The sequence below is a fragment of the Lemur catta genome, chromosome 13 (genome assembly GCF_020740605.2).
Source record: "Lemur catta isolate mLemCat1 chromosome 13, mLemCat1.pri, whole genome shotgun sequence".
Classification (NCBI taxonomy): domain Eukaryota; kingdom Metazoa; phylum Chordata; class Mammalia; order Primates; family Lemuridae; genus Lemur; species Lemur catta.
This window is the reverse complement of record NC_059140.1, coordinates 74,313,573-74,338,718: the sequence shown is the minus strand read 5'-3', so window position 1 is coordinate 74,338,718 and position 25,146 is coordinate 74,313,573. Positions and strand designations below refer to the sequence as shown.

At 44.9% G+C, this 25,146-nt stretch overlaps 1 protein-coding gene across 1 annotated transcript in view; it reads left to right on the top strand.

The window, feature by feature from the left end:
• Nucleotides 1-25,146, top strand: part of B3GLCT (beta 3-glucosyltransferase) — a 92,232-nt gene that overhangs the window by 1,178 nt on the left and 65,908 nt on the right. Inside the window, exons 2-4 of the mRNA XM_045567326.1 lie at nt 11,669-11,718; nt 16,755-16,797; nt 22,593-22,702. Coding sequence (XP_045423282.1) covers nt 11,669-11,718; nt 16,755-16,797; nt 22,593-22,702 — 203 coding nt within the window. The remainder of the gene's footprint in view (nt 1-11,668; nt 11,719-16,754; nt 16,798-22,592; nt 22,703-25,146) is intronic.

Here is a 25,146-nt window from a genome sequence, read left to right as displayed (position 1 = left end):
GGCGTTACTGCACACAGCTTTTGTTAGCCCACCGGAACCTTGACAGCCGGTTTTTATTTGATTTAAGCTCGTCAAATAAGGACATTGTTTGCTGCTTCTGTGTACCCATGGCATTTCCACCTATAGGCACTCAGTAAGTGGGAAAATCGAGTGAGATTAGTTGGTAATTAATTGTTCACATGCATGATTAATTAGGCAACAGTGTTATTAAAAGTATTAGGGCACCTTGGGCAAAGAAGGCTATGCCTGACGGTGGGGAGCAACTGAATTTGGCCGGTGATCTGCTTTAGTGGAAAAAACAGGCATTGCTGGGTGGTCAGGGCAGGGAAAACCAGAGGCTGGAGGTTTGGGAAATTGACTAGGTGACTCCTGGCTGCATCAATTGGCTTGTTGCCTGGAAGTTTTGCAACTAACCAAATGGGCGTGTGGTAACTGAAATTGGCATTCTATTTATAGCACTGCACTTTATAATCCTGTATTGGGGGTATAATATTTGCATATAATATATTCGATATATGGGCTGAAATGCACATTTGTATTGCTATATGCATCTGTTTTTTACAACCCTTCAGGGAATATTTGCACTGTCCAGATTTGATAATACACTGAAGGACATTCAGAATGAACTAAAATGTCAACACATTTTTAGAGATGTCTATTAGCCCTGTGAAGTTGTCAGATAAGCACAATAAATAAGACATAAAACGCGTTAAAAGGTCCCTGTGAGACATTTGGGCTTTGTGAACTGGCTTTCGTGGTTTGGTATAGACAGGAGGCTGTGTTCCTCTAGGTCTGAAGTAAATCAGGAGTAGCTTTTATTGAGCTCTGCTTTGATGTTAGGGGAGGGGCACCAGCATGTGTGGAGATGTGGTCCCCACTCGTGATGTTCTCGAAATCTTGCTGAAACAGAATATGGCAGGAGTCCCGAGGCATGTGAACAAATCCTGATGTTTATAAATACCTTAAATATTCCTGCATGACATTGGTCTGACTGTATATAGTTTAGTTTCCCTACAAACTAGATCAGATTTATTTACATTTTTAGAGAAAAGTCTTTATAGAAAATTTATTTTAAACCCATATGCGTATACAGACAAAATTCACTGCAACTTCAGTTCTAACGCCTGGCACCAGCTCCAGAATAAGAAGATTTATTCAAACCTCTAGGTCACCACTTATTAGCTGTGTAGCTTTTAGTGGCTTTGAGCTTCAGTTTTCTTGTATGAATGGGAGGCATGGACTAGTTAGATAAAATACTAGGACTTAGTTTTAATATATTTATTCCATTGTAGCAGAGACTGCTAACTGCCTACTCACTAGCCTTTTGTCCCTTCTTTTCTTAACAAAACTCATATAACCAGGGTTGAGGGGAAGGGTGGAGGAGTGGTGGCAATGTGAAACATTTCTCACTCAGTAGCCTTTGCAAGTAGGGGTAGACAGTGAGATACCTGTAGAAATTATTGGGTGGGGCTCCTGGCAAAGCTCATTCAAGGCGGCTGGCCCAGCTGGGATGCCTGCCTTTTTGCCTTGTTTCATCCTCCTCCTCGTTGCCTCTTATGTGGATGTGATGGCTGGAGCCGTGGTGGCTGTCTTGTGACAGGAGGTGACCTTGAAGATAGAAGTCAGTAGTAAGGATGGTGGAGCAGAATGATAGAAGAAGCCTGGGTGCCAGGTGGCTATGGAGTGCCAAGCCAGCCCTGGATCGCCTGTTTCCAAACTTATATTGCATGAGACTGTATGCAGCCCAGCCTAATCCTAATTGGTAGAAAAAGCTTATTTGAACCAATGGTATTGGTAAAATAATAGGTATTAGCTTTAATTTTTTTACATCGCTGTCTCTATATAAGCCAAGACTGTATTTCTTAGCACCTGCCAAAATTAGGGGTGATTTTTCATTCTGAGCCAGATCTTTCTCAGATTCCTTTCATTGCAGTGAGTCAGAAATTTTAGGACACCAAGCGTCAGACTTAATTCCAGGTTGTTTTTGTTTTTTGAGTTTTTAAAATCCTCTCCTTTATTTCATAAGCAGTATGCAGGTATTACTGGCACAGATTTTAGTCTTCTGGATGGATCATTTGTTGCCCAGGATCCCCAATTTGGCACAGCCTCCTTGGTCACAGACTGGACCCGGGGGAGTTTGCCTGCAGACCACAGGCGAGCCTGGGGTGGGGTGGAGACGGAGAAGGAGCCTCTGCTCCACATGATGTGGGTTGGGGAGGAGACGTTCTGACCCTTTTGTTAATTTCCTCAGAGGCAAACATTGTGGGCCCAGTACTTGAGCAAGTCCTCATAATTGGCCTTATTTGGAGCCAGGTTTTTTGCTTTTTATTAGACACATTATAAAGCAAGCAAGCATGATTTCTAGGCATAGAGGTACTATTTTGGGGGAATTTGTAAATGTTATATGTTTTTCCTCTTGTAGCACTATGTGTAGTCCATCTTTGACATTACGTAGATTCTTGCTTGAGAACAATATACTGGAGTCCCCGTAGGTTAATCTCATCTTTCCCATGATAAAGGAAAAGTGGTGGTGAATGTCAGGGGTTCATCAGACTCATTGATTGAGGTCTCTCTTACTACCATGATTTCAAAGTTTTAGTCACTGAGCAGTTTCCCAAAGAAACCTGATTCAGTGTAGATGCTGATTTGAACTACTAGAAAATGTTAATTTTACAGTAATATTAAAAGGAAAAACTACCCAAAGTCTGTTACTTATTCAAAGAGTAATGTGGGTACCTATTGTGTCAAGCATTGGGATACTGCAGGAACAAGGCAGTCTGTCTAGTCTGTCTCTGCCCTTGTGGAGCTTGCAGTCTAGAAGGGAAGATAATATTAAACAATGATGACACCAGAACTAATTGCAGTTCTGCTAAATGCTGTGAAAGAACCGTTCAGGATGCTGTGAGATGGCTTTCGCTTGGTCTGGGGCAGTGGTTCTCAGCAGGGAGCGATACTGCACCTCAGGGAATGTTTGCCACTGGAGATTTTTTTTGCTTGTCACAGGGGCTGGTTTGGGAGGGTGCTGCTGGCATCTAGAGCCAGGGATGCTGCTGAACATCCTACAGTGCACAGGACAGCTCCGCCCCCACCATCAAACAATTAGTTACTGGGTCCAAAACGTCAGTAGTGCCAAGGTTGAGAAACCATGGAGTAAGAGCTCAAGGTGGGCTTCCTAGAGGATATGACTTTAGAGCTCAGACCTGCAGGGGAGGCAAAAATCAGTTAAGTGGCAGAGGAAGAGAGCTTGCTCAGCGAGGGACGGAGGCTGGTGGTGAAGGAGTCAAGCAGAGAAAGGACAGAGGACTGGAGGGTCTGAGAGAGGGGCCGGTAAGGTCAGTGGGGCCAGCTTCAGCAGGGCCTTGCAGACTAAGTGACAGATTTTGAGCTGTGTCCTTCCAGCAGTGAGAAGCATTCAGAGGGCTGTAAGGGGACAGTGCCTGATTTGGCTTCCATTTTCTGAAGCTCACTCTGGCTATAGGAGTAGGAGGGGCCCGCGTGGGCGTGGGGGACTATGCTGAGGACAACCAGGTGTGACATGATTAAGAATCTCTAAGTCTTGGTGATCGATTTGGTACAGTGGGCTGAGAGAAAGGGTGGGGACAGGGATGAGTTACTGATTTCTGTCACTGTCTCTGGAAAGTCGTGCTGTTTACTGAGTTAGGTACTAATGGGGGAGGACCAGATAAAAACATTTTTTTTCATTGTGGTTCAATATACATGACAAAATGTATTAAATGTAATAAATTTTAAGTGTACAGTTCTGTGGCGTTAAGTATCCAGACTTTTTTCTGAACATACTTTGACTTTTATGGGGAAGTGAGGCTGAGAAGTTATTTTGGACAAGTTGAGTTTGGGGTGCATGTGAGACTTTCAGGTGCCATGTCAGGTGATTAGTTAGATGTTTGGGTCTGAAGCTCAGAGGAGAGGTCGACTGGGGAGGAATTTGGGGGCCTTATTTTAGGTGTCAATTTGAGTAGATGTGTGTGTGTGTGTGTGTGTTTCTTTTTTAGAGATGGGGTCTGGCTATATTGTCTAGGCTGGACTTGAACTCCTGGGCTCAAATGATCCTCCTGCCACAGCCTCCCGAGTAGATGGGACTATTGGCGTGAGCCACTGAGCCCCGTTTTCCCTGCCTTCCTTCTTTCCCTCCTTCCTTCCCTCCCTCCCTTTCTTTTTTCTTTTTTAGGAAAAGAGCCTTGATTGACAGAATACATTTATTTAAGCTTCTACTCAAAGTGTATGTGTACCAAAGATTTGGTAGAAGTTGGGGAAGAAACCAGTCTTTATCTGCATGCTGTAAAGCTGCAGGTTTAGGAAAAAAATGAGTGTAAGTATCATCAAATAAGATTGGAATGTATCTTAAGTATAGCAAATGCCATTTTCTCGTAGAGATATAACTTATTTTCACTACTAAAAGAATATTTTATGAAAGTGAAAAGATGATATAGTTCAGTTTACATTATTGCTCCCCGTAAGAAGCTCAAGGCTCTTTATATATCACATTGAATTTATCTTCTCCAAATCCTTGAGGGGAATGATGGGGAGCTTGTTCTTTGTTTATGAGATGAATGAAGTAAAGGAAGTTAAATGGCCAAGGCCTGTTGTGAAAATAGCTGTGTTCAGTTCGCTTGAGTTCCTGGCTTGCTGTCCACTCCGATGCCTGTCAGACTGCAGCACACGAGACGCATCTCAGCGTCTTAAAAAAGCCCCTGTTTGTTAAAATGCAGATTCCTGGGTTCCAGCTCCAGATTTTCTGACTCAGAAGATCTGAGATGAGGCCTGTGGGTTTGTATTTTTGACAAGGCCCCTAGGTGAGTTGTCTGAGCAGCTGGGTGTGGGAACCCTGCCTGGGCCACTTTAAGCCTGGGTAAAACCTGGGACTGTTATTGGGTGATTTTTGTGAACATCTGTACAATATAAAGATGATCAATGGTTGCTTTGTCTTTAAAATGAAATACGGGGTTGTTTTGGAGAGAGGAAAATATGGCATTGAGGCCTACCGCTCATCAGTCCGGTGCTTTGTGTACTCAGGAAAGGAACTGGAAACCCCAGAACTCAGATTAAGGAGAGTCTTTCTCTGGTTCCAGCATCATTTGGCAGATTTTCAAATGCTACTGGAGGGACCATAGTCTGTGGAGCATGAGTTTCAAAAATTAGAGCAGTGAGTTGTTCAAGCAAAGGTTTTTGGACAATATACAAGTAAGTTCCCGAAGGCTTAGGGCGTCTCAGATTGTGTATCCTGCGGTCCCCAACCCGGGGCCCTGGCCTGGTAACGGCCGTGGCCTCTAAGGAAATGGGCCTCACATCACTGCCTGAGCTCTGCAAGCCTCCCAGTGATACCCACCCCCCAGTCCGTGGAAAATTCCATGAAACTGGTCCCTAGTGCCAAAAAAGGTTGAGGACCACTGATGTATACCATGGACTGAGTGGTACTGATGGGGGAAAGTCCACTTTTTGTAAAAGTTAAGATACTCAAAAGTTAGTTGTAAATTGTATTTTTATAAATGAAGTCTAATAGTTAATTGTTCACTAGTACACTTGCAATTTTAAGGACTTGCACAAAGTGCTATTTTGTGTGTGTTTGAATACTTGCTCTGTGTTGCTCTTTGGTGTGACCAGGAACTTTCCGATCCTTCCTGTGACTTAGGCTATGGACCGTGCATGTGTGTGCATGTGTGTGTGTGTATATGGTGGGGGGATGGTTGAATCTCAACCCCAAACTCTGTATGAGTCGGAATTTTCTGGTTTTCATATCCTGAGTGATTGTTTAAATGTGATATGAATCAAAGAAGGCAATTATCTTTTTCTCCTAAATATATATAGTTATTTCCTATCCATTTTTTCCCATTTACTGCCCTTCTGCTATATTGATCCTATCAAAGTTGGTTGCCAAGTGAGGGAAAACCTGTATTCCAAACTCCATTTTCCCTTTGACATCTGTGATATGACAGGAGACGAGTTGCAGACAGAGCAAGATCAAGTTTGAGTAGGTTGCAGCTCAGAGGAGTAGCGTGTCTTCAATGAGCTCCTTCCTCGCTGCTCTGTGCTGGCTGAGTCACTTTGTTAATGCTGTGGAACCCATGGGACTACTGAGATAGGGGTTCCCTAACCCCAAATATTGTCCAATTGTCACCTTGCTGAGGTAGCAGAATTGTTCTGGCATCTTCCCCCGTAAGCAGATGTCTTTTCCTAAGAGCGTACTGTTTGGTGAAATCTCTGAAGCGTTTACCGTATCAGGTGCTGCTCTGAACCTGAACTACACTGGCTCATTGAGTTCTTGCTTTGTTTCCCCCCAGAGGGAGAGGCTGCTGAACTACTGACTGGCAGAGCCTGGGTTTGAACCCAGGTGGGCCGAGTGTAGGCTCTGTGTTCTGACCTTGTGCTGTAGGACTTCTCATAGTCCAGCCCAACCTGGGGCCTGGGTGTCCCCTACCGCTGTGTCTTTCTCTTGTCCCATTCAGCTTTAAGGAAAGAATGCCTTGGAAAAACTCCTTTAAAGAATTCCTTAAAAATTCCTTTATCAATCAACTGCCTTCTCTCCTGCTTCTCCCTACCTGGCCATTCCTTTTGTCTCTTGCAGTTTGTCCCTGCAGTTGGGGTTTCCCTGCCCCATCCTTGGGTTCACACGCTGCCCTGGGTGACATGTCCAGGCTGCGGCCTCAGCTCCTGTGTGTGGTGGTGACACCCATGCTGGGCGCTGTCATCTCACCCCTCCGTGCCGGCCACAGCGGGCCCCAGGCTGCCGTGGGATGTCTCCCCGTGAGTGTCCTCAGGATGTCGGAGCTGAATTGAGCTTCCACACGCAGCTGCCACCTCCTTCATCCTCTGCTGTGTGACTGTCACTCCAGCCTCCTGGTCACTGGGGTTGGAGCCCGGAGGCTCACACTAGCCCCCTGCCCTGCCCCAGCGCCGGGCTGTGGCCACCCTGCCCAGGCCTAGAGTGCCCCTGCCGACTCCCGCAGTCCTTTCCTGTCCCCTGCAGCCACTCCACACACAGCCTCGAGAAAGCTGTCTTGGCCGCTCACCTCAGTGTGGCTTCACCCCCTTAAACGCCTCGCACGGCTGTTCCTGGCCCTCAGAAAAGACCAGACGCCCCAACACCAGCCCCCTTCCTGATCTGGCCCCTGCCAACCTCAGCCTCTTCTCCAGCCTGTCAGTCCCCACCCAGGGGTCCCTGCCCTGTCCCTCCGCCCGTCAGGTTCCCAACCCCAGTCACCCCCCCAGCTGTCTCTGCCCCTGTGTGGGTTGGGCCTGTCCTGGGCTCCCGTGTGGGTGACAGACCCCCTGTCCTCTGGTGTGGGGGTGCCGCACCGTGGGTGACCTCGCCAGTGTGTCTGCCCCTGCAGGGGCACTGGGTGTGTCCAGGAGGGTGAAGGAGAGGCAGGCCCTACCCCTGTCGCTGGGCCGTGGGTGCGTTTGTTTCTGTCCCCTCCGCTGCCGTGGATCATCTTTGAAGCAGTCGCTCAGGGCAGTAACCTGGCTGTGGGCCAGGAGTCCTGGAGCCTGAGGCCCCCAGGACCTGGGACCCATCCGGAAAGCTCCAGGGAGAGGGAGCCGCTGGTGGCTGGAGCTGCTGTGCTGGGGACACGTTTTGTAAGTAGGTCACAGGATAGAAAGTGAGTCCCCAAAGGCTTCCTCCGGGCGTGGTGGGAGGAGCGAGAGAGCCTGAGCTGCATGTCTTCTAGGAGGTGTCCTCGTGAGCTGTGGCCTGGGTGGCAGAGCCACAGGCACCGGGCTTTGTCCCCTCCCTCCTGGCTTGTGTGCAGGGCACAGGCACCTAGACACTGCCCAGACTGACAGTGGCACCGCAGCCATCAGCGTCCGCAGCTGTCGCTGAGCTTTCCACTTGCTGAACCTTCATGCCCCGGTTACGAACCCCGGCTGTGCCCTCCGAGGGGGGTGATTTACACCTGAGCTGTTCCCTGTCATTTGTGTTTCACCTGGTTTCTATGATAGATGCTCCTGGGAGAGTTTGGGAAGACAGATCAGGAAGATGGGAACAAGATCAAGTTAGGATGCACGGTCCTCTTTCCTGCCTGGGAGTGGGGCCCTCACCCCTCCCGGGAACAGGGAAAGATAGTTAATTAGCGCTGCTCAAATGCAGTGCAATTAATTACGGGCCAGTTTTCTTGCACCCGGGGGCTTAAGCTGGCCTAGAAATCGTAGTCCCAGGTTAGTTGTAAAATCTTGATTTATCTCCCTGTATAGGTGTGCTAACACATTCATTGGGTTGAATTATTTAAAGTTATCATGAAAAAGGTCCAATTTCTATTGCCTGCCCTGATTTGCACTTTAAATATAGTTCCCTGTTGCCATCACCAGAATTCATGTTGAAAATAGAAAAGGGAAAATTACTTTTAAACAACAATTTGACACAGAAATGCACGATTTACCTTGGAATATTTCTCCAACTGCACAGTAATGCACTAAGCCCGAGTTTTCAAGGGTATGTTTCCCTGCTGAATCTGGAAATTAGTATGAAAGCAAACAGCAGACATTGAGCCCCAGGGGGCCACTCCTGTGTGCCCCTTGGTGGGGGCAGGAGCGGGGTCTGTCCCTTCCTCCCTCCTTCTCGCACTCCCCAGCCCAGGCCCACAGTGTTAAACTCACAGCAAATGCTCTTGTTAGACTCGTTGAAGGGTTGAAGGTGACAGGCAGATGAAACCAGGATTTTGTTGGAAGGATTTCTGTAAATGACTCATTATTTTAAGATTGGATTTATTAGTGGTATAGCATATTCTGTGCCTTCAAAATACATTTGGTTCCTTGATGGTTTATTTTATTTAGATCATGGAAATGTGCGGATAAAACCAATTGGCACTTTATTTTTAGTATTCATCTAATGAGGATTATCTTGCCTTATGATTTGCTCTTATGACTGAAAATGTCTCTGATGCATTTCTTATGTCATTGCTTTAAATAGTTTATAATTTATATCTATCATGGGGAAAAAGGAGTTTTTAATTTCGCAACAGAGTGATGGGGAGAAATGACAGGCTTTTTTTTTTAAAGGCTATTTTAACTCCAGGTCTGTGTTTTCGGATAGAACTAGAATATGGTTTAACTTCAGGTCAGTTAAGCCTTGTCTGAATAAAGGAATGGTGTCTTGATTCTGACAAGCAGGGTTTGTGGAATTCACTTGATTTATTGGCAGTATCCTCCTTCTGTGTAATTCCTACTTTAAACAGTTATATTTTCAAATAATATTAGCTGCTTACTTATGAAAGGTGATGCATTAGTAATTCTCAGGACCAGTACCAGATAAAGACGCCTTTCCTGCACTGTAGTCTGTATTCTAAGGGCCGGTGGCTTCTGTGTTCACGTACACTCCCTTGTCATTAGCCGTCTGGCCTTGCAAAAAAGTGAGGTGAAAGTAAAACACTGGTTATTAGATGATGTCACTGAACCTGCTAAATTGAGAAAGTTATTTTACTTGATAAAAGAGGAAATTTTAACTCGGAAATCTTTGTCTGTGTTTGGAATTAGGAATTGACTGGGGTCGGGGAGATGGGTTTTTGAATCAAAGTCTTGCATTAGTTTGACCACAGTTTTTATATCCTGCAAGTTCTCAGACTGTTCTGTTTTCTGGAACTGTGGTGCTAAGCAATGTTAACGTGTTGTAACCTCCAACTATGATATTCATTAAATAATTCTATTTTTGATACCTTCTTGAGGTTTCTCAATGTGGATATTAGCTTGGAGGTAAATACAATAAAACAAAACAAAAAAATTTAAGTACCCAGGAGCAGAATTTAATGGCATTTGGGGTTAAATCTCTCCTTTCTTCTTAGAACGTGATGCATGATTTGGGCGTTGCTTTTTCTGTGTGTGTGTGTGTGTGTAAATAAGTGTAAAAAGTGAGAAAATAGTTCAGATCCTGGTAAAAATAAATTGAGGCCCACTAAACTCCTCCATTCTTCTGGGTTGACACTGTCTAGGATAAAAATTAGGCAGTCCTTAAGTGGTGTGAGCCTAGGGCCATAGTGAACACTTGCATTAATTCATTCATTCGTTCAATGAGTATGTATTAAGCTCCTTCTGGGTGCTAGCTGTGCTTTTGGTGTGGGGGCAAACAGTAAATCAAACTATATTCCTGCCCTCATGGAGCTTGCAACAAACTGATAGATAAGACAAGTAATAAATATATTTAAACATATCTGATGTCAGTGGCTGATCAGTGCTCTGAAGTGGCAGTCCCCAACCTTTTTGGCACCAGGGGCTGTTTTCATGGAAGACAGTTTTTCCATGGGGATGGGGGATGGTTTCGGGTTGATTCAATTGCATTAGATTTATTGTGCACTTTATTATTATCACATTGTAATATACAATGAAATAATTATACAACTCACCATAGGTTGGGGCCCCCTCTCTGGAGGATAGTGAAGCAGAGTGGGGTGGAGAAGGGGGGGTGTGGCATTGAGGGTTCACCCCTTCATCTGAGGTGGTCTCGGGAGGCCTCATGTCATATCTGCTGTTAGCGAAATTCCTCACGTAGAGGTTCCCTTGGCTTACATTTCAATTTCGCCCTGCCTTTCGAAATGTCATTCTGGAAATGGAAACGATTAAACTATGTTAGTCATTTGCTTCTTAGTGTGAATATGTTTCAGATTATTTCCTTTGAGCAAATGTTAATGGAGGATTTGAGGCAGTGGATGTCTCGGGGTGGGAGTGGGAAAGGAATTAGAAGGAATCCGAATGGGCGAAGTTGTCTCCTGGTCTGAGGAGGGTCTCCTCTGCCACCCAGCTAGCCCTGCCGCTGACACTCATTATCGTTCCGTGTATTGGCTCTCTGACCCTGGCAGTACGTCACTGCTCTGTGGCATTGCCCATTTACTCCTGGGAATGCTAACTGCAGACAGCAAACTCCATGCAGCGCTTTCCTCTTAGCTCTTCAGGTGAAATGCACTTAAGGTTAAGGTATTATTTTTTGTTCTGTTAAGCTTCCTGTTGGCTTATCATTTTGCTTTGTATTTTCAAAGTGTTACTATCATTTTGCTATTAATATTTTTAATGCAGACCTTACATGTATCTCTAGAGATATCTTTGTCTATTATGGGCTCTGACTGAAAACATTAAATCATTGTAAGTGGGGAGTGATTTTAATTCCCCCTGCTCTCCTGGCCGCATTGCCTTGGTAGGTTCTGTCAGGACTTTGTGGGGTTCTGCGCTGGCTGGTAGCAGTATCTGCACCACACTTCTAACCCCACGGCCCCTAAGAAAAAACTTGCTCCAAATTTAGCTCTGCTGCCTGCCAGGCTTTGGCAGTGATTGTGAGGGTGGGAATTTGTACTTCTTCCCTCTGGATTCTCAGGAATTCTCCTTTGCTCAAGAAGGCACCAGAATTAAGGTTTCTAAGTAGTAACATTTTATATACATTTATTGTGTAGTTTGTATCTATAGACACAAGTGGTACGTAGATTTTAATTTGTTCGAGGTACTGTTTCTTTTGTTTGGTAGCCTAAGCATGTTGGCTTCGTGTCGATGAATAATTTTAGATCTGAGATGAAGAAAGCCAGTAATACTAGTTTGCAGCAGTGCAGCTGCTTAAAAATGAGCAAAACGTGTCTTGTTAAAGTATCTTTTTTTCCTTATTATAAACAAAACTGTTGAATGTGAGAATGAACCTGGATTGCCAATTTTAATGTGAAAATTTTTCTTTTTTTTCCAGCTTTTGCTTTGTTTTCTGAAGCTACAAAGAAAGAGGTCACGCGGTCTCAGGTACTAATTCTAGTGATGAAATCTACTCCTCCCCTCTGAGATTTGTTCATATTTTCTTGCATGGGAACAGTAGTGGTTTCATTCTTCAATTGTTATCGTGTTTCTCTCTCTCTCTCTTTTTTTTTTTTGGTTATATGAATTAATATAATTTTGGTCAACATAGACTTTGAAGCCCTAACAGCAACCTATAGATAGACTTGCTTAAAAAAAAAAAATCCTTAAGGCAGATCCACTAGGTTTTAAAGTCCTTTTAAGAAAAAAGGTGTTTTGACATAGCATTAGACATTTTAGCAATCTTGCTTGGATACCATAGTTTTCCCCAGTTGTATCATGGCTTAACCTTGGGCTTAATTTTCCCAGTTTGTGAAAGAATTTTGCAATCTCACAGGGGTCACACACGTCTGATGACTGTCACCTTGAAGGTGGTGCCGTGTGAGAGGGCATGGTGGGGACCCCAAACGTGGCTGTGCTGCCAGACTCCTCGTGCAATCGGAACCAGAAACCTAGGCCTGGGGGCCGGTGAAGAGAGGGCAGGGCTTGTCCAAATCTCGAGCTGCTGCTTCATCCCTGGTTGCATTCAGGAGCCTCCTATACAGGTTTACTAGCTGGGCTTTGCACTAGATCAGGTTAGCATGTGAGAAAGAGAAACAATATTTTAAATATCAGTTGTTTTTATCATTAATTAAAACTCAGTAGACTCTATCTTTTACCCCACAATTGGTATAAAAGCATTTTTTAATAGAATGTTTCTTTATCAATAGAGTGTTATCTCTTTGAACTATACTATGGGAGTCCTACACAGGGGAAGTGATGATAATTTCTTATGATTTTAAGACCTTTTATGGTTAGTAAAGCACTTTCATGCATTTTATTTAATTTGATCTTCTCGATGATCCTGTTATTTCTAAGCAAAGCACATATTCTCATTTAAAACAGAGAAAACTTAACCTGAGACAAGTGATTTGACCAAGGTGATATGATTATTAAAAGGTAAAGTTAGAATCCACATTTTCTGAATCTTTAAATTTTTCACGTGGTAACTGTTTCATATTACACAGCCCTGTGTGTGTGTGTTTGGCAATGATAAGCATTTTGTGTTGAATTTAAAGTGCCCCCTAAGGGTTATTACAAGGGAATTAAAATTTTGTTTAATGAATTTAAAATTGTAGTGCATGTTTTCAAAAGTATGAGAACTATATCCTTTGCTTTAAATACGTACATAAACATAAACAGAGATAGATAAGGTGAGTCTTTTAATGTCATTTTTCATGCAGAGGGGTTAAAATACTTGAAAAATGTCATTAACTGCATCTGTTTTTAGGCTACACAGCCATGAGGAGAGGCAGTGATGAAATGTCTGTTGTGCACCGTACCTGAGACTGGGAGATGGTCAAGAATCAATTTGTCCAAAGTTGGCCAAAGTCTGTAGATGAACCTGGAGATAGGATTTAAGGCTCTGAACAATAACATGGATTTTCAGTTATTATTAGTTTATTACTCATGGCAGAATTGACCAGGATCTGCCCTGACATTGCTGCCCTGAAACAACCGCCTTCTGCCCCCCTCCCCTCCCTGCTTGCCTTGGTCAGGGGCCCTGGGCAGGCTGTCTGTCAAACGCAGGGCAGCCCTACTCAGGGCTGGGGTTCTCCCCTGACAACGTGCAGGCTCACTGGTTGGCCTCGGGTTTGGCTTGTCATCAGGGTCCTGTGTGCTGGTGCCCTGGTGTGCTACTGGCTGGGGCCTGACCTCTGGGCCGGCTTCTTTCCCCGGTTCCTGGTGCCTGGCAGTGTCCTGGATTCTCACCTGTGACAGCTGTTGGGGGGCCTGCTCCTGCAGGGTTGTCCTTCGGGCCACAGGTGCTGCCTCTGCCATGGCCATGTGCCTGTCTTCAGCCTGCAGTGTTGCCTGGTCTTATATCCCACAGTGGCTTGTGCCGCTGCGCACGTGTGACTTAAGGCTGGAGCTGGTCACTGGAGCCAGAGTGCCGTGGTTCGTCTCTTTCCCCACTGACCAACTGTGGGACTTAGTGAGTCTTGCTGTGCCTCAGCTTCCCCATCTGTAAGGTGGGGTAATAGGACCTACCTCAAAGGGCCGTTTTGAAGATTAAGAGTGTTTGTGTCAACTTAGAACTGTACCAGGCCCTATTTAAATGTTTACCTGATAAGACAAGAAATGTCTTATGTAATCTTTCAAGAGTTTACATAAACCATCTGTTCTACCTAAACAATGGAAACAAAAAGAAGAACTGTAGTCCTGCTTTTTAACTACTTTTATCAGTTAGGTTTCTTTTACGTTGGTAGTTGCCTTCATATGAAGTAGTAGCTGATGATGATGGTGGTAGGAGGAGTAACAGCCAGTGATTACTGAGCATTTGCTTTGTGCGGACGCTATGCACAGCGTCTTACCATCTCATTCAGCTTACAGTGCAGCCCTGTCGGGTGGGTCTTGTGATTATGATTCCTATTCCTGTGGCCACTGAGGCCTGAGCTAACAAGCGGTGGAAGCAGAATTAGGGCCCAGGCCTCATGCTCAGACCTGAGTGCACTGATGAACACTTCATGTTTATTTTATTCAGAATCTAGAAGGTGGTGGTAGATAGTCATGACCAGGTAGAAGATTCTATTTTACTTCCCTTTCCTCTTGAAAGAGTTCATATCAAATTCTTTTGAGGATGTTATGTCTTCTTTTAATGAAAAACTTAAAAACTAAGCATTACAAATATGGATTGCAAGTGTTTAAATCCGTTGTGGCTTAAAAAATGAAATCTGTGTCACAGGGTGACTTGGATATGTCTTTTCCTGGCTGGGGTAGGAACTGTCTGTGGCTTAGGTGCTTTAAGAACAAATCTCTTTTATATCTGAGGAGCAGTTCAGTTGACTTATAAAACCTTGACAGTTAGCACATTTTGATTGATATCGGTAGTCAGTGTAAGAAACATGTGGCAGCAGAAATAATGAAATAAACCACGTGTTTTCTTCTTCTTAGGAAGAACTAAGCCTTTTCACGAGTGAAGCTGGAGACAGAATTTTAAGTATTCTGTTAATTCATTCATTTCATCTAATTTTCTTTCTCAAAGGGGAAATTAGTCAAGACCATTTTGGTTCCATCTCAATTTACCTAATTCAACTGTTCGTTGGATATTTAATTTTTACAGTTTACAAATTAAGCCCTTTGAAATGGCTAATCATTTCCTAGCTATTGTGTCAGCCAGTCTGAGCTGCAGTGCTTAATAACAAATGGAAAGATGTATAATTTTGGTTGCTTTTCTTTGATTTCACAAAGAAGCCGGTAGAAAGTCCAGCTGTTGTTGCAGCTTGTTTAAGTTGCTCGGTCTGGAACTACAGAGTTCCAGATATTTTTCATTTTTCAACTTGTTGATGAAAGTGACTTTTGTTGTTGATATTACTTTTAGCTTACTCTTAAAACATGTTCACATCTAATGACGCGTACTTCCTAGAGAACATCTGGGGAGGAAGGCCGGGCACACATTACCGTGGTGCTTTGAAGAAGGAGCACTGGGAAGGAGTCAGGAGACCTGGGATTTAATCCTGTTCCTGTGGCTGGAGTGACTGCTGGGCCTTGGGGCAATCCTTTATCTTTTCTGAGCCTCTGTTGTCTCATTTGTGAAAGGGGAGTGTTGGATTGAATCATCTCCAATGCTGTTTTTAGATCTAATGATTCTCTTTTTCCATGAGCCTCATCTGGCAGCCAACGCGGTGGCCTCCCCAGGAGAAGGCGGGTTGGCCTGGGGCAGGCGGCAGGTTGACGGTGAGAGCCGAGTGGTGCCTCTAGAGCTGAAGCCAGCTCCTTGCCCGAGAGCAGGTTGTCCTGGTCGTCCTCTTGGTCAAGAGCGGTGTTTAGAGGATGGGCGACACAGGGAGTCCACATGTGCTGACTTACGGTGATAACCTGGCTTTGGCTCAGTGCATTCAGAGAATAGGGTTGAGATTTCAGTCTTTTTTAGTGGGTGCTTCCAGAAGCTACATGTTTTATTAGGATTAAGTGAGGTGTCACTTGATCCTGAGAGCTAACAAATCAGCATGTAACTATAGGTTCTTCTCTACTTAGTGGCATTTCTATTCTTGAGACAAAGGTGATTCAGAATGTGCCACTGCACTTAGCCCTCTCTCCTCCCTGTCCATCGTCACAGTCCCTTTGGCTTTCTTAGAGGGCACATCTCTTCGTGGATGCGTCTCTTGGCTTTTAGGCTGCTCCCAATTTTGTTGGTAAAGGCTCACAATCACATTTCACGTTGCTGTCTGTGAGGAAAATTGAAGGATATTTGCCACTGTCCAATTGTCATAATTATAGCATATGGCTGCTGAAAGCAGAAAAAGGCAATTAGGGAGAAAATTCCTCCTTAGCCTGCAGAGAAGACAATGAAAATGGCAGATTTAGCTGCTGACGCTTTGCACTTTTCCAAAGAAATCTTTTGAGAGTTCCTCCCTTGAATTAGACAGAGTCAGGGTCAGGAACTTCTGTGCCCACATCCAGATTTCTGTGTTGGGGCTCTCCACACCCGTAACACAGATGCTCATGAATTCTGGTGACTGCCATAGACTGACCTCCTCTGAGGCCCTTTGCAGGCCCCTAGGGCTGCTTCTTAGTAGGAGAGGACATCGTGGTTACATTCTAGATGACAGTATGTCTGAGCCCAAAAGATGGTAAAGTGCAATAGTTAGTAGAGCTCATCTTCATGAGGAGCACCTGCCAGAATTGAGGCTCTCTGATGTTTGCAAACGCCTGATAGTTTACAAGGTTTTTAAAGTGGACCCTTCCAAGAACGTCATCAGCCAGTTAAGCATTCACTTTACACAGGAGGAAAGAGTTTCAGCTCAATTAAGTGACTTTCCCACGACCACGTGAGAAAGGCGCAGCCCCATCCAGAGGTCTGTGGTGATGCAGAAGTCCCTCTCTGCTGCTTTGTTCCCTTAGGTGCTTGAGGAAAGCGGTAATACATGCCATGTATTTATTCAGTTATTGCCAGCTTTGTTATGTGATGGGCTTTATCTTTTTCTCTTTCATTTAAAATACAGGGTTTGGAGAATACAAGTGGTATATCGAGGAGAAATGACATAGGTAAGTTATGATTTTTTTTTAACCTCAGAATATGTACTCAGGTGTATTTTAAATAAATTATATTTCAGTAAAATGATGTTTTTCTTTTTGATTTTATTGATGTGGCAAATATTGTCCAAATATTCTGTCTTTGGCCCAGATTTGCCCTCATGAAGACTCGTGGAGAACAGTTTTCAGACTGACATATTGGCGTGTGATATATGTTGGAAATAACAGCTAATATGTTGAATTTATTGTAATTCCCTCAACCATCATTCACTGAGCTTCCAATAAGGGTAAAGCACCATGCCAGGTGACGCTGTGCGGATTGCAGAGATGGAGAAACATGGTCCCTGTCATTCGGGGCCCACACTGGGGGGAGAAAAGGACAAGCTGTGGCCCTTGCTTGTGCTGTCCTCTGCCTGGAGCCACTCTCTCCACTCACTGACTCGCACACACCTGCTTGCCTTGTGGGAGTCAGCTCACCAGTCATACCTGCCAAACTTGTCTGAGCACCATGGCCTGGAAGCCGCTACCCCGCTCCTCTATAAGGCATCATATGTCCATCTCAGCCCATCCACACCCTTATTTGTACTCCTCCTTAACCCTTCCCCGCCTTCCCCCATGTATATCATAAGCATCTCCAGGGATGTGACCATGAATTAGTCTTTTTAAAAGAATTTCATGGGAAGCATGCCCATGTGCTGATGGGGCAGGTAAGATCGCACCTCTGTGAGTCGGGGTGGATCTCTCCCAGAAGGGTGTGGGCTTTGTCAATGTCCTCATCCCAAGGTAGGCCATGGAGACCTGGAAGGTGAGCTCTGGACAAGAGGGAAGAGGAAAACATTCCTTTCTAGGCTTTCCCGTCCTGGGCCTGGATTCTGTAGAAGTGCAAGAGACACCCCCTGCCCCAGCCCAGGTGGAAGGCGGGGGATGACCTGTGCTGGGGAGGCTAGTCTGGGGCCAGAGGGGCCCACAGGGTGTAGGGGGGGGCTGCAGGCTCTGAGAGAGCTGTATTTAAGGGGCCAGGCCAGTTCATTGCTGCCGCTTCTCTACAACACCTTGCATGGTTCAGCCACTCCTTTCCATGTGGAGATTTTCTCTCTGCTGCCAACCCTGGTGGCTTTGGGCATTTGTTTGTATCTTTATTTTGTGGGAGCTGATGAGTCTCTGGTTATTTAATGAATTAATGATCCAGGTCTGGAACATGGGCTTGAAACTACCTTGGACAAGGAAATTTACATTCTTGCAACTGCAAATGGCAAGTCAAGTGGTATCTAACTTGGTGCCATTTCATCTGAAAAAGACCCAGGGGGCTTCTTCGTCATGATCTTCATATGAGAATGCAGGACGAGAGGCCACTAAGGAGCTCACACAATCGCAGCTGCACCAGCAGAGGCAGAGTACACAGACCACAGGCCGGCAGCACTCAGGGCTGGGCGACAGGCTCCAAGCACGGACGGGGTTTTTCCGTTTTTTGGCTCCCTGCCTGATCGATAGACTCACTAGTGCACAGTTATTCTCACAACGTAAAACACAGTTGGAGTGGCTCTTCGTGTGTGTTTGGGTCTGCATATTTCTCCTTCAGCTTTAAATCACAAGGCTGCCTGTTATTCACTTTCTATCAGAAGAACACTTTATTGATTTCTCATGAGAAGTACACCAGCGTGATGGAATCCGTTCTTCTAGGTCATTTCTGACCAGGAACATTAGCACTTACTAGTGTGCTTGCCCATGATAGGTGCTCAGAAACTGAAGAAATAGCCTTTGGTTTCCTTTACTGTCAAAGGAGAATTATTTCTCTTCCAGGTGTCCTTTTCTAACTGTCTCCTTGGTTCTACTGCCTTTCCCAAGTGCTCTCTGCAGCTCGCTGTTGGCTTCAGTACTGCATTGGTCCTTTCTGTATCCTTGACTGATTTCTTTATCTTCCCCTTCTAGCCTGTCACTCTGATCATTATTGTCAGGCACTTAGCGTGCGACCCATTTATTGCACATTCCTGGAGGAGAAACAATGACAATCTATCTCGAGTTGTGACAGTGTTTGCTGAAGGCAAATTGCAGGGAGTTTAAAGAAGTGCACCGGGATGATAAGGAAACAGTGGAATCGTCTTACTTAGCTCTGTCAACTGGGCAGTGGGAGCCTGTGAGTCAGGTGGCGGATGGCACAAACGGAAGACAGCTACCAAGATAAGCTCTGGGATCTGGACTCAGCCAGAATGTGATTCGACTGAGGGAGGGCTTAGGCTCCATGTCAGACAATATTTCTTGGTGCTGGTATAAAGAACAGCTGGAATATAAACCTGTGAGCTGTTTTTAGCACTGAACTGCTGCTAACTGTGCTAACCTAAACAGAGCATGTAAGTGGTCTTCCGTGGATCATTAATGTCAGGGGTGCGGGAGCTGGGCGCCCCTTCCCTTTAGCCTTGTCCTTGACAACCCCCCACTAAATGCATCCTGTTCCTCAGCCATACCTAACCCTTAATACTGTCCAGGCCCTAAGCTTGACTCTGCTCTCTGTCCCAAACCTTCACTCCCTCTGAGGGGAAGCTCTTTCTACCCTCTTTTTTGGCCTGTTCTTACTACATAGTATCCCCAGCTCCACCTCTAGGAAGGCCCCCTGGCCTGGGGCCCCACTTGGCTACTGAGACCCTTGCCCTGTTTGAAAGCCAGTAACCTGCTGTGCAAGCCTCTTAGCAAGCACGTGAGTCCTCCACGATCTGATGTGGCCGACCCCACCACCCTCTTTAACTTCATCACCGACTATGCCACCTGCATTGTTTTCTCAGAACCCCCGGCAGACACTGGGGCATCCACCCAGGGATGCTGCAGAGATAAGGCAGGCTGTGGGCTCTTGATAACCCTGCCTCACTCTCTAACTAGCTACCCTCTTTGTGTGCATCTGCAGAAAAGTGCTGCTTTTTAAAGGAAACCTGGGAAATACCTCCTCCCCGAAGCTCTCCGTGCACTCGCCACCCCTCCTCTGTGCTGTGGTGGTGCCCTGTGCTCACTCTGCTTTCCACCCACTGCTTTGTGTTATATGGGCTGTCCCTGAACCAGTCTCAGACCCTTGCTGCAACTGTGCTCACTCGTCTTGGTACCCCAGAGCCCTGCGCTTCGCAGGTACTCAGAAGGCGTTTGCTGAATGAACACGGGGAACGTGCGTGATTGAAGTGCAGGAGAAAGGGAGGGGCTGGCATGATTCCTTGGCAGCTGTGTTAAAGAGAAGACAGACACAGCTCACAGGGCATGGCCCAGGAATATGAAAACAGAAAGGATTTGCTTTTCTCTTCTCGCGAAGCCTCTTGCCTGCGTGGAAGAGCTGCTGTCTTCGTGAGAACAGCGGGTGCTTCGCTGAGCTGGTAGAAGTGGCAGGAGTTGGTTACTGTGGTGAGCACAGGATTAACCTTTCCACAGATGGATCTGCTCTTTCAAAAAATTTATTGTGAAATAATTTGAACATATAAAAAGTTACAGAGACTAAAATAGTGAACGTCCGTGTATCTACTACCTAGATTGAGAAATAAAACATTACTAACGCAGCTGAAACCTTTTAACTGTCATCCTGATTTGCTGTTTATCATTCTCATCTAATCTTTTATGCCTTCACATGATATGTATATGTATAGTACATACCCATTTTATATATATTTTTGTGTTGATATTTTTGCAAACTATCGATTTATATAGTTATTCTTTTGAAATTTTTTTTAGCATTGAATGTGTGGGATTCGTCTACAGTATCCATTTGGATCGATACATATAGTGCTGGTTAATTTTCATTGCTGTATAGTATTCCAGTTTATGTATCTTATTAGTAGATAAATGGGTTGCTTCCATTTTTTTCCTTTCACACGGTGCCACTGTGAACACTCTCGTTACATTCCTGGTGCACACATGTGAGGGTTTCTTAAAGATGATTAATAGTGGAATTTCTGGGTTGCTGGGAGCGTTTATCTTCAACTTTATAAATTTTGCAAAAGTTTATTCTCTGAAGCTTATTTACCCCATTCTTAACAAAAATGAATCTTTATAATTCCTTTTGATACGTCAGTTTATATAATATTTCGAATGTTGTAGATCCAAGGTAACATTTCATTTCATATGTGACACCCACTTAAGCCTTATCCATGTGTCCAGTGTATAAAGCCCAGAAGCCAATTTAAAATGGAGACGGGTATATGGAAGATTCATATTTATATAAACTCCTAAGGAAAAGGAATTAGGTCATATTCAGTAGGTTGTTCAGCATTTCCTTTCACATTTTTTATTGAGTTTTAGCCAAAGAGCATTTTGGGTTATTTTTAGCATCTAGATAGCTCACTGTGGAGCTATCTGTGGGATGAATATTTGAGTGAGTGAGTAAATGAATGGAATCCTAGAACTGAACATAAGAACAATAAAAAATAATAGAGTAAAATTAAAACCAAATTAGTATCCCTGAGCTGAGGTGTTGGAAAAAAAAAAAAGACTTGTGGTAGGGGAAAGGTCCTCACGCAGATTTGTTGTAAACCTAGCCGGAGGCCACAATTGATCTGCGTCTGTCTCCTGCCACTTCCCTGTCTGGTGGCTGGGTGCTGACGCAGTGGCTGTTTCTATTTCTTTATTACAAGCTCAGAACCTGGGAGGCCTAATGAGCTTCTCCAGTGTGACATGAGCAGCCACCTCTGTTGGCAAGCGCTCTAGTGGCCTTCCCCAGCCAGGTGTGCAGGACAGACTCAGGTCTCCTCCTGCCCACTGTCGTAAGAAGCGGGCTGCCTTGAGGCGAGTCTCTAGTGGGCTGGCAGGTACTGCCGTGTGTTGTTGCAGATGAGCTTCTATGCCGCACTGCTTGCCAAAGCCCTGCTGCTGTGGAGTTGTTGTGGCTGGTTTTCTGGAGGTAACACTTAATCCTGCCTGCGTGCCTTGTGATTAGGGTAGGGATTATAGAGTTATTTATTTGCAAACCCTTGTGAACTTGTGGGACATACACAGTCAATGTTGAGCATCACCTTAAAGGGCCACCCAGAACATTCTCGAGGTAGTGTAGTGGTGAGCTAGGGCTGCATAACAAAGTACCATGGACTGTGGCTTAAGCAACAGAAACTTACTGCCTCACGGTTCTAGAGTTTAGAAGTCCAAGGTCAAGGTGTGGGCTGGCAGGGTTGGTTCCTCCTGGGGGCTGTCAGGGAAGCTGTGTTCCAGAAGACTCGTCTTCCCGACATGTCTCCGCGTCATCTTCCCTCTGTTTCTGTGTCCAGTGTCCCCTTTTTATAAGGACACCAGCCATATTGGATTAGGGCTACCCTGATGACCTCACTTTAACTTGATCTCTGTAAAAAGGCCTGTTTCCAATCAGGTCACATTCTGAGGTGGTGAGGGTCAGGACTTCCACATATGAATGTTGGGGGACACAATTTGGCTCCTAACAGGGAGCAGCACAGTGTAGGATCATGTGGGGTTGTTAAGAGCTACTTGTAAACATTAGATTTCCGGCTACTAGGAAGGTTAGTGTTCTAGACATTTGCATGTTTTCACACATTTATACTCATTCTTTTTGACAGACGTAGGAGCAGATTCACAGTTTGGTACCATGGACTTGGTCTAGTACAGTCAGCTTATTTACTTGCTAACTTCTAGGAAGAAAGTTTTGAAATCGGTTTAAAAGAGAGAAGATTTTATCTCTAGAATTACATATAAATTGATTTTTTTCCCTTAAGAGTTTATTGCCTGAAGGCTTGCCTTGTAGCCGTTGTTTTTTTCGCCTGTTTTAAAGTTTATTTCAATTGTTGTTAAAAAAGAAATACCTGAAAACTTTTTTTTTTTTTTTTTGGTTCTAGACTTAAAAGGAATTGTATTTGTCATCCAGAGTCAAAGTAATTCTTTTCATGCAAAGAGAGCAGAACAATTAAAAAAAAGCATCTTAAAGCAGGCAGCAAACCTTACACAGGTACGTAGAGATGGTTTGGGATATCTGCTAATTATGTATTTCTTGACACATTTATGTTTTCAAAGCACTTAATCTGTAGAAAATCAATTTTATTTAGATGAGAATAATTCTTCTGACTCATTTTGCTTATTTAATACTGACTGTTGTTGAAAATGCTTTGGTTAATTCCCAATGCTCAAAGCACCATATTCTAAATTAATGTATATATTTTTTAATTTAAGAAAATTATATAATTGTGTGGGATTATCGTGGCTTTGTCATGAAGTATTATAAAAAGAAGTGGAAGAAGTAACTTTTAAAGGCAAGGTTTAAAATAGCAGAGATAATTAACGTTCAAAATTTTGATAACAAGTTCTAAGGCAATTTTCATGTTGAAATAACATTTTCATTAATCTTAGCGCAGAGCTTCCTCTAGGAGTCTCTTAATCTGTTTTTTTAATTGGATGTCATTAATTGAACTTTTGATTTGATTTATAATGTAATATCCCAGAAGGATTATGGAGAGAAAATTCTACGCATACAGGTACATTTTAATAATGTTTAAAGTAGGCATGAGCTGAATCTAAAGCTGCTTTGAATAATGCTGAAGGTTTGGGGTAAGGAAGATCTACCTTCGCACGCTGCCCTATAGGTGCTTCCTCCTTCAGCCAAGGGAAATAAAAACCCCTTCAACAATGCTGCACCATGTTGCTGTGGCCTTCAAGACAAACGTGCTTCTCTGTAGATAAATTGTCCTCTCTGTGTTCTCTCTGGAAAGAACTCTTTGACAAGAGACATGTGCGTTTGACAGATTTCTTTCTTTCTGTTGGTGGGTGCTGGAAAATAAAGGGTTGGAAATCTTAAAGGAAACACCAGCAGGCTCAATGGTATTGAAGGCAAAGTACTTCTGAGAATAAGGTTTATTGTGCTTCATCTCTAAGTGCTTTACATACAAACCTTATCAAAGCCCCTGCATCCCTGCAAGGACGGCTTCTCTCGGTTGCCCTACTTGGAGCATCATACTTTCTCAGGGGAGAGGAAAGAATTTTGTGCTATAGTTTTTTTGGTAATGAAAGCTACAAGCAGCTTAAAGAGTTTAAAATTCTTCTTTTTCTGGAAACCTAACTTTTAGAGATTTTCTTTTACTAAACCTTTCTGGATTTCATCAGAAGGCACCCTTGACTGGCTGGCTTCTGCCATTCGCTCTGTTAGAGGCACTAGTGTGGCAGTCATTGTGTCAACACAGAGAGCGTGACAGTGACTTAAGGAAGGTGGAAGAGTTACTCCTCACCAAGCAGTCCAGAGGGCTGGCCTGGGCCACCAGCTCTGCCCCAGATTCCTCTGTCCTGTCACCTGTCCTCATCTGTGTGGTTGGAGCCGACCTGCACTCTGCGTTCCAGTATGTGGAGGCCAAGCAGCTTCCTCTTAAGGAGGTGCTTTGAAGTTGCACATGTCAGGTCCCTCGCGTTCCTGTGTCCAGAACATAATCGCATGGGCACACCCAGGCTGGGAGATACAGTGTCTGGTTGGGTGGCCTCAGGTCCAGCCAAAACTAAGGGGTTCTCAACACTAGAAGGAAAAAGGGAGGATGGATACGGGGGGGGGGGGGGCAGTTGATCTCTGCCGAAGTCGGGACTTTGTTTACATACCAAGGGCTCACCTAGTCTGTAGGAGAATCTATCTGTGAACCTCTCATGCATTCATTTGCTATTTAGAGACTTACTGCTGGCAAAGTACTAGGGATACAAAGAACAACCCGCGAGGTTCAACCCAGTGCTGGAGAGGAGACGGGCCCATAGCAGGCAATTTTTAAAGCAAGGTGGAAGTTCAGTGGCAGAAGGGTGCCCTTGGGAGCACAAAGGGGGAGCCCACCACAGCTGGGAGGGGCAGGGGGAGCCGAGGAGGGGATGTGGAACTCAAGGAGGGATTTCTGAAGGAGCCGAGCCTGGAGCTGATCCTGCCTATTAGGCACCAGCTAGGTTGAGGATGGGGGAGGGGAAGGACGTCCTAGGTAAGGAGGAGAGCAGGTGAGGCAGCCAGGTGAGAAGCAGCAGTGCGAGGTGTGCGGGCAGCGCTGCGGGTCTTTTACCAGGGCAGTTTGAGAACCATGGGGCTGGGGAGAGGGCTGTGGACCTTGCCAGGGGCGGGAGGGGCGCTGGGGGGCCACAGCGGTGAGAGATTGGTGTGGCTGAAGGAAAAGGCAGGGAGCCTCCACCTAGGACTCAGATGAGGTCAGGCTGCCACATGAGGCCGAGGGTTTGAGGGTTCAGAAGGTGAAGATGACTCCAGGTGTCATAGATCACCTCTGAGGTGAAGGTGTGAGTGGGTAGGGGCTGGATATTTGTTTTAAGCTCGGGAGAAAGGTTTGTCCAGAAGATGGTAGATTTGAGAGTCACAGCATACACAGCAGCGGCTGGAAGCTTGAAGATGCTGCTTCCAGGGGGAGCCATGGGCCCCGGGGAAGG